Below are 11,079 nucleotides of genomic sequence, written 5' to 3' on the forward strand. Positions count from 1 at the left end.
TGGATTCAATAAAAATTTCCATAACCTTAAAAAAAACGAGCTTAGTTCAAGCGATCATATCAGACTTCAGACATCCCCATGTGATGGCCTAAGTCTTGACAGTAATAGTAGGTGAACTGCCATATTTCAATGGAAGATCCCAAAGAAAATTTGTGCACTCCACTATTGCCACAGGACTTGCAGTACCACGGTTATTGCTACAGGAATAGCAGTACCAAACAATATCGGAGACAATAGATGAAAGCGATAGGCCTAGACTTCACAACGGCGAGATCACACGTAACGTAACCCAGTAGAGATTAGAAGAGCAGCATTACCAGCGTCCGTTTAGATAAGAAGAAAGCAAACAAGTGAGGAAATTTCGCTACAATGACCAAAGGAAAAGAAAATGGCACTACAGTTTACAAATCATATAACTGCACGGCACAACTCTGAATTTACTTGCAAAAGGTCAAAATCTGCCATGTGACCTTGGCCATTGTTACAGATGTTTTTTTTTGTGCTTTTTTTTGGAAGGAATTAAGGAATTGCATTAAGCTAAAAATGGTGTCAACTGCAGTGGTTGGAAATTTGTATTTTCAGCAATCTGTTTGAGTTACTCCATTATCCGTTTCTGAAGATTTTCTGTTGTTCAGAGCTCGATTCTTTTACCAAATATGCCGAAAAAAAATATCATACTGCTGTTGATCATCTCCTATGGCTATACACACCCCACCACGGCACCACCCGCCGTTCGCCTTGGCGGCGGCGGCGGCGGCGACGACGACGCAGAGGGAGCATCGTGGTGGCGCAGCCGCGTGCTGGGCGCGCCGGCTGGGTGATTGATAAAATGGCGAAAAGGAAGGTTTCCGATGGGAGCAGATCTTAATCCCTTGAGGGACGTTACTTTGTTATTTACATGTCTCTTAAATATCTCTGTAAAATTTTAAGAAAATATATTAACATGTGATTTATCACTCACAAATATGTAAGTTCAAATTCATCATCTACATCTCGCAAAAAAAAACAAATTTGAGTGTGAATATACGCTAACTAGCTGTAGTTTAATTTATTTTTTGTTGCAAAATGTAGAAATTAAATATAAACTTACATCTTTGTGGAGTGATATATCACATATTAATACATCTTTTTAATTTTTTTCATAACCATTTGAGTCACGTGCAAATAGAGGAGACATCCCTCGGGAGATCAAAATAGTTTCCCGTTTCTGATTGGGCTGGGCTATTGTCTGGGCCACACTGATCACCTGAGAAGTTTTACTGGGCCGCAGGCCGCGACGCCGCGTGCTCCCACCGTCCCTCCCTCCGGCGCCGCCCTCATCTTCCCCGCCGCCGCGGCTTCCTCCACTCCCCCCTCCCGCCGCCGTCGCGCATCCTCCTCCCCTCCCCCATCTCCAAAGCGCCGCATCTCCTCCCAATCTCCACCGCATTAGTCGCGGGCTCGTGGCGGCTGAGGCGTCGATGTGGCGGATGAAGGAGCGGAAAGCCCCGTGAGTCGGGGTCTCGCCGGCGGAATACCCCGTGAGTTGCCTGCGTGGGATGATTAATCCGATAATTTAGATGGGCATCCCCTGCTACTGCTCTCTCGATTAAGCAACTTAGTTTTTCTCTTCCTCAAAATTTTCAATTATCTTAGATTGATTGATTGGTACAAACGTCAGACTGCATAATCGTGTCCATTTTTATCCAGGATACTGTGATTTCCAACCAGTTTAGAACTTCCCTGAAGTACCTAATTTTACTCTTAAGCAATAGAAAAAAATGTTATGCATCAGTGTCAACAAAAAATGGTTTGTATAGCAGTTTCAATAGATGAACTTTCAATTTTTCATCCAACATTTGTAAGTCTGTTGTACGTAGTACCTTGGTAATTGACGTTATACAGATATACTGAACGTGTAGAGCCAGTTGCGTTATACAGAATTTTCTTCCTCTGAACTCTATTAAGTAGTCATATCTTTAGATAGGATTCTTCTAAACATAGAAGGGTGTAGTTCATAATGTGATCTAGATTCTATTAAGAAATAATTAATCATGTTGAATTCAAGTTGTGGCATGTTAATTGCTTCTGCATGTTGTCACTAGGTACAGTATATCGCAAGGTTTACTGCTTCTTATAATAGGATGATGAAATGAAGGATTCAGTGGTTTGGCAAAAGTATTGCACGCTACAGCAAATAGCATAGTATTGAAAGGTGATCAAATGCTTCTACTCAAAATTACTGCTGTAGTGTTGTATTTTACTACTACCAGTTGCTTTTGACCAAATTTAAGTAATGAAGAATCCAGGATTGGTTGACGATTTACTCAAAGTTTAGAGCAAGTTCAATAGTATAGCCCACTGCTAGCTCCAATTTATCTATAGCCAATCTAATAGTCAATTCATACAATAGTTGCTTACTATATTATTAATATATGGTCCCACATGTCATACATACATTGCGTCTTGGAGTCCGTGCTGCAGCTGGCTACAGATCTGTAGCCCGCTGCTCTTCTCTCTTATCGTTTATCTCATTAAAATATGTTTATAGCTGGCTAGTAGTCTGCTATTGTACCTGCTCTTATGATAGTATGCCCATCTCTGAATTTTATCTGCTGATTAAAATAACCTTCCATTAGACAGAAGAGAGGACAACTGTGTTTTTTAGCTAATCTGACGCTATGTTGGCTGGCATAGCTGCTTATGCTGCTGAGTTAATTTTCTGCATAACTGTCAGATTGTATTAGAGATATCAATATGCAGAAAGTTAAGCATGGATTGTTGTTAGCTGCACACAGTGGATTTTTTTATATCTAATTCAGATTCAGTATGGGAATCATATGATGCCAATTTAACAGTCATTGTACCAAATTGTTCTCTATGTTACCGGTCAAGACTGCAGTTTGTAGTTGAAGAAGAATTCTAACAAGTTGGAACCTTGAATAATTGATGCCTAGCTCTAATCGATGAGCTCATGAGATTGTTTTACTGTTGACTTGCAGTTCTGGGCACTTTGTATTTAGTTTGTTTGAACTGCTGCCGATTTTATTTAAATCAAGATATATTTTAACGTCACCTTTCTCGTTTGCTGCTCATTTTGCTTACAAATCTCGCTAGTCATTTTGTTTCGGATTCATGACTTCATTCTCCTCATGTAAGTTTTGTGCTGTACATTTTCTACAGGTTCATGGTCATGTTTTTATTGTGCAATTTATTCCATTATGCTGAATTAAACATAGAAACGCCAGTAAACAGAAAAGAATGATAATGGTAAGAACTTTATGTCAATCAAGATTCAGTAATCTGGGGTGTAGCAACAAGCACCCCAAATTTCTCTATTTATACTCTGACACAGCCATACAGGTAGAAGTGTTGCTCTGCTACCCAGTAACCAAACAACATCCTACAAGGTTAAGAAATCCAGGTACATTCTACAAAGCTCTCAAGCAGGCCTTTAGGGAGTAGTTGATTAGATGCGCTGTGTGGCTTCTTGTTCAGTGACAGGAGCTTTGATCGGATTAGATGTGGAAGACTTTGCAGTTATGCAGCTCAATCCATCTCCGGCGGCATCTAAGGTGAGAGTGCGCTTTCTAGTTCAAGAACTGCATGGTTGTTCCTATTGGTACATGTACACTAAGTATTTCTTCTTATATGCATGTCAATTCCCTTCTGATCGTCAGGCAAGAACCTAAGATAATATGCCATGGTTATGCTAATGGTGCTTCAGAGCTGAATTCCAACGCAAGGAGCTTGTTGAAAGGTGAAATCTGCTACACTGGGAAGAAGAAAGAGAGCATCTCTGTTTCCAGTTCAAACATCGCTGTCTCTTCACAGGGCATTGGATTTAGTTTGGAGCAAAGAACTGGAGAGAAGTGCTTAGCCAATTCCCATTTGGATGTAAAGCTGTGCACTGGAATTGTAAAGCTGGTTATAGATAAGTGCTCTTATATTTTTAAGAGTAAAGGGGGCATCTTTGATGGGAACTGCAGATTGCAAGATGTTCTTAAGCTTGGTTTCTGGCTCTCACCAGAGACACTCCGCCCATTTTGGCGTGCTTCAGAGCTGAAGCCTGATGATTTCCTTAACATCTTGATTGGCTTTGGGCCAGATGCTGCAGAAGTGAAGAAGGCAATATTTTTGTGGAATTTGTACTGGTGGGCTTCGTGGCAGAGCAAGGCATTCCAACATCTTCCAAGGTCGAATGAAATTATGGTGTCAATACTTGCAAATGCTCATATGCTTAGCCAAGCGGAATCATTGCTTCTCTTGTTGGATGGCAACAGGGTTCTGGCTGATGCAGGTAAACTGTTTAGTCAGGTTATCCAAGCGTATGCAGAAGCTGGCAACCTTGGTAAGTCAATTTCAATTTATGACTGTGCACAGGATAGGTGTCTGATTCCTTCAGGCTCATGCTACCAGGTACTTCTTCATCTACTGATGGAAAGGAGAAAAAATGACTTAGTTTTAAGAGTATATTTGGACATGCTTGGAGCTGGATTAGGTTCTTACACGGAAGGAGATATTCTTGATATTGTTGTCAAGGCTTTAATCAAGAAAGACAAATTTTTGCAAGCTATTGGTATAATTCGGCAGTTAAAGGATTTGAACATTCAAATGAGTAAGGGATCCTTATCAGCTGTCACACAAGAATTTTGCAAGAAGAAGGATATTGGAGATATGATGAATTTCTTAGAAGAGTGGAGGTATCTACCTGACTTGCTTCTCAGCAATAGAATTATTGCCTCTTTATGTGCAAATATTGGTACTGATGAGGCATGGTTGGTTTTCCAAAGATTGGAAGTCTTAGGGTTTGTGCCAGATGCAACTACTTTTGGAATCTTCATACGTTACAGCTGTAGAGAATTGAAGCTGAAGGCTGCATTTCTATATTTATCTGAGTGCTTTTCTAGACATATTAACCCTAAAGTTTGTGCTTATAATGCTATTATAGGTGGTATTTTTAAGGAGGGATTATACAGGCATGCAAAGTATGTCTTTGAAGACATGGCTGAAAGAAAAATTATTCCAGAACTGTTAACATACAAGATACTTTTGGCAGGATATTGCAGATATAGGCAGTTTGATGAAATAGAACAAACCTTGAGGACTATGGAAACCAATGGCATAAATGATATCCCGTCTGGAAATTGTGTGCTTTCTAAGGCCTTATCATTCTTGGGGCTAGACCACCTAGGGGTGAAAGTCAAGAGAGATAATGCTGCAGGCTATCCAAAGGCTGAGTTTTTCGATTCAGTAGGTAATGGTCTATATTTGGACACTGATTCCACAAAGTTTGAGGCTTCATTGGTACAGATTATCGATTATGCTCTTTACCCAGATATTAGCTTGAATCTAGTCAGGGCATGTCGGCAAGGTGATATCGCAAGTGCTCTTGTACTCAAAGATGAAACTTTTCAATGGGGACATGACATTTCTACAGCTAGCTACTCAGAACTATTAAAGGCCTTAAGCGCGAGCCCTGCTCGTGCAATGGATGCCATTAACCTTATTGACGAGATGGCAGATACACCTGACAAATTTGATGCTCAAAATCTAAATCTGGCTGTCCAAACATTGAGTAGGAATGGGAGGTCAGCTTGTGCAAGGTTGGCTTTCGACAGATTGCTTAGAGATGGCTTCCCTGCTAGTCAAGATACCTATACTTATTTGATGATAGGGTTCTGCATAGAAAGGGACATAGCAGGATTTTGGGAATGTTGGAGTCTGGCAACAAAGCATGGATGGTCACCTGGTAGCAGGGATGTGATCCCCCTTATCAGTCACTTGAGCAAATGGGGGGTAATCGAGGAAGCCTTGGAGTTTATCAGCGTGTTGCTGGACTGTTACCCTAGTTTGTTTTTCAGTGCATACTGCCAACTTCTCGAAGAGTTATGCATGACTGGTTGCACAAGTGTTGGATGTGCAATGCTTGAGGCTCTCATAGAAAAGGGTGTGGCTGTGGATCCTTCGCTAATTTGTAATGTGATGGAAGGGTTTCTAAAGGAGCATAAGATTGCTGAAACAATTGGAATGTATGACATGTTGCTTAACAGAAACAAAGTATTAAATGTGTCCACTTACCAATCTGCATTGTCTTCAGTGGCAAGAATTGATGCAGAACGAGCCATGGACTTGGTACAATCTGTGATGAACATGGAATCTACTGATTTCTCAACGTGCAGTTCTATCGTGAAGAACTTATTGCAATCAGGAAAAATAGGCCAGGTAATGTCAGTCTTTGAGGAAACAGTTTTGGGGAAGAAGTTCAATGCTACCTTGCTAAATTCCTTTCTACAAGCATATTATTGTGTAAAAAATTGGAGAAAGGCAGATGCAGTTCTTTGCATGATGTTAAAGATGCAGAATAGCCTTTCTATTTCTAGTTACCGCTTTCTTGTCCGTAGAATGTGCGAGCAAAGTCGGATTTCCAGCGCATTAAGACTTAAAGAGCTGATCCAAGATAGGGACAAGTCAACAGAACTAATTTTATACAATATTCTGATTTTTTATCTTTTCCGGAGAAGACACATTTTACAGGTTCATAATTTGTTGAAGGATATGAAAAGCAATGGTTTTTCTCCAGACACCACCACTTATGACTTCCTTGTCAATGGGTTTCACAAGTCTGGAGATGTCGATCATTCAATTAATATGCTTGATTCTTGCATTGCTCAGGGATTAACGCCAAGCAATCGTAGTCTCAGAGTAGTATTGAGTCACCATTGCAAGTTAGGAAACCTTGAGAAATCACTAGAATTATTTCATCTGATAGAAAGCAACGGATGGAAGCATGGTTTAGTCATTGAGACAACCCTCATTTCAAGTCTTCTCTCATCAGGGAGGTTTTCTGAAGCAACATCTTGTCTGAACAGCATGAACAAAAGAGAGCTGATTGGGTTTGACATACATTTTGATGTCCTAATCAAGGAACTCTGCTTACTGGGAGATGTGGAAATGTCTGTTAGTCTGCTAAATACAATGCTAAAGAAAGGCAAAATTCCGAGTGAAGTTAGCTACGACTCTGTTGTGTACAGGCTATGTATGTTGAAAGAATTCGATCAGGCACTTGATTTTCTTGCTGAGATGCAATTTGCGAACCTAAAACCAAGCGACATGTCCTGCGATGTGCTTATACAGGGCCTTTGTGCCATGGGAAGAACCTGTGATGCTATGAATATTTTGGAAATGTTGACCACCATTGGCTCTTCACCATCCTATCACATGTATAGAGTTGTTTTTGAGAACTGTTGCAGGAGTAACAATCTACAGAAGGCTGCAACACTTCTGCATGACATGCAGCAAGCTGGGTTCTCACCCAACTTTGAGATGCACTGGTCTGTTATTAGCAATTTAAGTAGTAATGCTAAGAGGACTACAGGATATGAGAAGCCTATTTTGTCCAACCTTATTTCTTCAACTCAAGTGAACTCCCCGTGAAGTTTATATATAATAGGGCAAAAGGCCATTCGGAGCGAAGATATAAGCAATGCTGATGTCTGGTTTTCCAGAAAGTGGTGAACTGACGATTGTCAAGTTGAACTGTAGACACCAGTGGAACTGACAGAACTCCATGAGATCAAGCTAATGCAATTGAATGTTCCATTCACATCTGAAGGTCATGATAAGGTAATACTACTGTCTATTCTAAAAGTGGAAACAATAATCCCAAACTTTGGCTGTAATCTTATTATTTTTCTAAACAGGATGTACTTTCGATTATCGTTTATGTTGGCGGAGATAATGCTGATATTATATCACTCCATCAAATCAGAGGTGATTCACCCCTGCGACTTTTCTCTTCAATTAGAGCCTGTGTAATCGATTGCTTTCTTGAATAACCCAATATAGAGTGTGCACTCAACTTCTCATTAATTTTTTTTCAATCAGTGTTACTACTAGTTGTGCTTGCGCAGACACTTCTTCTAGCCATGAAAGACACACTGGAGCTCACTTGAGTTGCCATGAAAGATGCACTGACTCCACACCAGTACGATTTATTATGAAAAAAGTAATCCACACCAGTACGATTTATTATGAAAAAAGTAAGCGGAATACAAGAAGCTTAAAATGCTTCAATGTTACAAAACTAGAGACACACTGGCGCATTGCCTTATCCTTTTAATATATAGGATTTTTATGAGCATCTATGGGCGCCAATATTCAAGATTATCACACCCACAATCAGACTCTTGGCTTCTATAAACATACATCCAAATTATAAAGCACCAAATTGTGCAATTTGCATCATAAAATTGATGCCTATTCATTGTTGGGCACGACAGCACCCACACCTCCATCCATGTTATATGAAGCGTCAATATCAGAGTTCTGAAGTTCTGATTTCTCCAAGCCCTTATCTGGTCCAAGATTCTCTAGCTGAACCCCATGCCTTTTCAATGCATCTTTGATCTTATAAATCTGAAATAGCAACAAAATATAGCTTGAAAGAGCTTAAAGGTAATCTGTTCACAAATGGGCTTAGATTAACGGAACTCACAGTTGAAATTGTACAGCTGAAGCTACAGATACGGCCTTCTGCACCTCTGTAAAAGCGGAACATTGGCAATACATGAACATTGAGCCTGCGGCACATCTCCTTTTGTTCATTGGAGTTGACCATAAGAAACTGCAGTTCCGGATGCATGCCAGCCAATTGACATACCTTTTGGGACATTATGCAAAAAGGTGTTATAACTATTCAAAGTATGAAATGCTCTTTTTTCGTTAATTTATGTTTGAGAAAATTGTTTAATACCATGCATGTGTTCTTTTACCTTAGGGTGTAGGGCCTTGCAAGCTCCACAACTAGGGGAAAAGAAGTGCACCACGGTGAGCTTATCGCTGGCCAACAGGAGCTGCTTGTCAAAATCGTCTTGTGATTCAATGTTTTTCATGTTGCAGGATTTCATGTTCTTTTCCCACCATTTAGTCTTCATTGGGGTGTGAACAGCCTAACACCACGACAATATATCTCATTGACATCTCTTTTGTGCTTGAGCATGTATTGTCAATGCATATTTGAGTTTTGTTATTTGTGTATTTCGAATGAGACCAACAATTTCATCTTCTGTGCAGATTTTTCAAATACTTTTGGCTGTAGAGAATGTTTTACCAATAAAATTCTATAATTTTAAGCATTACTAAACATGGTTAGCGAAGCAACCAAATCTCTTAATATTAAATGCACTTGATAAAACAGCGATCCTGTTTCAAGAATAGTTGGGCTTTGATTTAGTCATTATTAGGCCAGAAAATGGTACCTGGAGCAAATACAGTGTGTCAGTGATTAGTGTCATAGAACACAAAAAAAGGGTTACCTTGGATTGTGAATGGATTGTGGTGCCCCTTGATATTTGAACAACAAAACAAACAAAACATATTTTATTCTTGAGATTAAATAGCACTTGCAAATTTGCAATCTAAGTTAAAATTTAGCCTGTTGATTTTGAAACCTGCATATTCCTTTCTATTTAACATAACAAGGAAACATTCTGATTTACTTGTAGAAAAATTCAGATGACCTTCTACGGAAATGCACTGAATATATTTTTACAAAGAAAGCATCTTAGTTTGCGCTTGTCATAGCAAGAATGGTTTTTCTGGAGGTAAATGTTTTTGTTTGTAATTTAATTAGTTCCAAACAAGTAATGTTCAAGATTTTATACTTTCATAGCGTGTAAGACTTTCTTTTACTTCCTCCGTTTCACAATGTAAGTCATTCTAGCATTTCCCACATTCATGTTGATGTTAATGAATATAGATAGATATATATGTCTAAATTCATTAACAATAATATGAATGTGGGAAATGCTAAAATGACTTACATTGTGAAACGGAGGAAGTAGTGTATAAGGACAAAGTTTCATATGCATGCTCAATTGCAATGTGGTAAGAAATTACATTGGTGGAATTTTCTGTTGCAGCTTTGGTGATCTGCCAACCAGTTGAAGCATCCTTTTCTCGGAGCAAGAGGTGCTTTCTGTTGATCCGATTGTGGTTCCGAGCTGGCACCATGAAGGAACCATCAGAACTATTATTCTTGGATCCACGCTGAGATGAACGAGAAATAGCCCAACAGTTCGTCAGAGCAGAAGCCATTGCCATCCTTCAACTGAAAAAGAAAGGATGAAACAGATCAGCACTCCTGAAATGATGTGGAAAATGGGAAATTTTAAAAGCTTACATGCCACAACGTATCCACACGAACTTTTCAAGAGCTGGAAATGTTTGTGATGGTGATATGGGAATGGTCCATGGTATGGTATTTATAGCTGAAGAAAAGTTTGCTTCAGAAGCAAAGGATACCTCATCCTCCCTAAAACAGAGCCCCTTTTTGCTTTTTTTTTTCAGTTCATGTTCGTGAGTTCATCACTCTAAGAAGCAAAGATGATTATCCAAAAGAAGATATGGACAGCCACATTTGTTGTTACCTGCCATCATATCTGGACTAGCTAGGTGCTTTATATACTCAGTTTCCAGTTCTCCAGCAAAAGCTTTGGTGTTTCTTACACTCTGCTGATTTCTATCTAAGGCGGCACGGCTTGTGCCATGGACTGGATGAAGCCGATGTGTATCTGGATAAAAAGATTGTCAACATGACTCATCTCTTCTGTAGTGTGTCAATCCTAATGCATTGTGTGTTCTGTGAGTCATGGGCAAACTTTTGATCTAAATCTTAATCTACTTTACTCGGATGTGTATCCATGACATGACTGGATTTCTTGTAGGAGTGCCTGATATTGCAGCTATGTGGTGTATTCTTCTTGGTTGTGTATATCTAACTGTTGATATAAAGGTCAGATTTTTATCCATTATCTAAAAAAATGTGGTGTATTTTACTTGTCCTCTACTTGCTCTTCATCTGCTTGTGTGTATGCTCTATCCAGCTATTGGAATTTCAGAATCTGTCACGCGATGAACACGGCCTGTTTGGAACATCCTGCTCGATCTGCGTGCGAATCTATCTGTGATTTTTACGTTTTAGTACATACTAATACTGAGTTACTGACTGATCAAACTAACATATTAAAGGGGCAGTAACACCTGCTAGTCAGAAAATAATACTCTATCCGTTTTATATTATATAAATTGTTTTGACTT

The 11,079-nt window shown here is 39.4% G+C and overlaps 2 protein-coding genes and 1 long non-coding RNA gene across 6 annotated transcripts; 2 read left to right on the plus strand and 1 right to left on the minus strand.

Annotated features, from left to right (window-relative positions):
• Positions 1-1,258: 1,258 nt before the first annotated feature.
• On the plus strand, positions 1,259-5,082 carry LOC4331754 (pentatricopeptide repeat-containing protein At5g15280, mitochondrial). Of its 3 annotated transcripts, XM_066308419.1 has the most exons (7): positions 1,259-1,520; positions 2,085-2,194; positions 3,163-3,249; positions 3,343-3,554; positions 3,660-4,175; positions 4,263-4,330; positions 4,399-4,585. In XM_066308419.1, the coding sequence occupies exons 4-7, from the start codon at positions 3,502-3,504 to the stop codon at positions 4,434-4,436; spliced, it is 675 nt and encodes a 224-aa protein (XP_066164516.1). In that variant the 5' UTR covers positions 1,259-1,520; positions 2,085-2,194; positions 3,163-3,249; positions 3,343-3,501; the 3' UTR covers positions 4,437-4,585. The 3 variants fall into 3 exon arrangements, 2 of the variants coding, with proteins under 2 accessions (XP_066164516.1, XP_066164515.1); XR_010739944.1 differs by lacking the exons at positions 4,263-4,330; positions 4,399-4,585 and having other exon boundaries at positions 3,343-3,403; positions 3,478-3,554; positions 3,660-3,809; XM_066308418.1 differs by adding an exon at positions 4,931-5,082 and having other exon boundaries at positions 3,660-4,682.
• On the plus strand, positions 5,082-10,601 carry LOC136351265 (uncharacterized). 2 transcript variants are annotated; one of them, XR_010739946.1, is made up of 7 exons: positions 5,082-7,605; positions 7,683-7,752; positions 8,493-8,664; positions 8,759-8,808; positions 9,486-9,584; positions 9,903-10,235; positions 10,330-10,601. It is a non-coding gene; the product is annotated as an uncharacterized lncRNA (long non-coding RNA). The 2 variants fall into 2 exon arrangements; XR_010739945.1 differs by lacking the exon at positions 9,486-9,584.
• Positions 7,973-10,083, minus strand: LOC4331755 (thioredoxin-like 1-1, chloroplastic). Its single transcript, XM_015776103.3, has 4 exons — positions 9,880-10,083; positions 8,754-8,930; positions 8,477-8,641; positions 7,973-8,397 (listed from the first exon to the last, which is right to left on the minus strand). The coding sequence occupies exons 1-4, from the start codon at positions 10,081-10,083 to the stop codon at positions 8,239-8,241; spliced, it is 705 nt and encodes a 234-aa protein (XP_015631589.1). The 3' UTR covers positions 7,973-8,238.
• Positions 10,602-11,079: the final 478 nt, after the last annotated feature.

The sequence above is a fragment of the Oryza sativa genome, chromosome 3, assembly GCF_034140825.1.
Source record: "Oryza sativa Japonica Group chromosome 3, ASM3414082v1".
Taxonomy (NCBI): domain Eukaryota; kingdom Viridiplantae; phylum Streptophyta; class Magnoliopsida; order Poales; family Poaceae; genus Oryza; species Oryza sativa.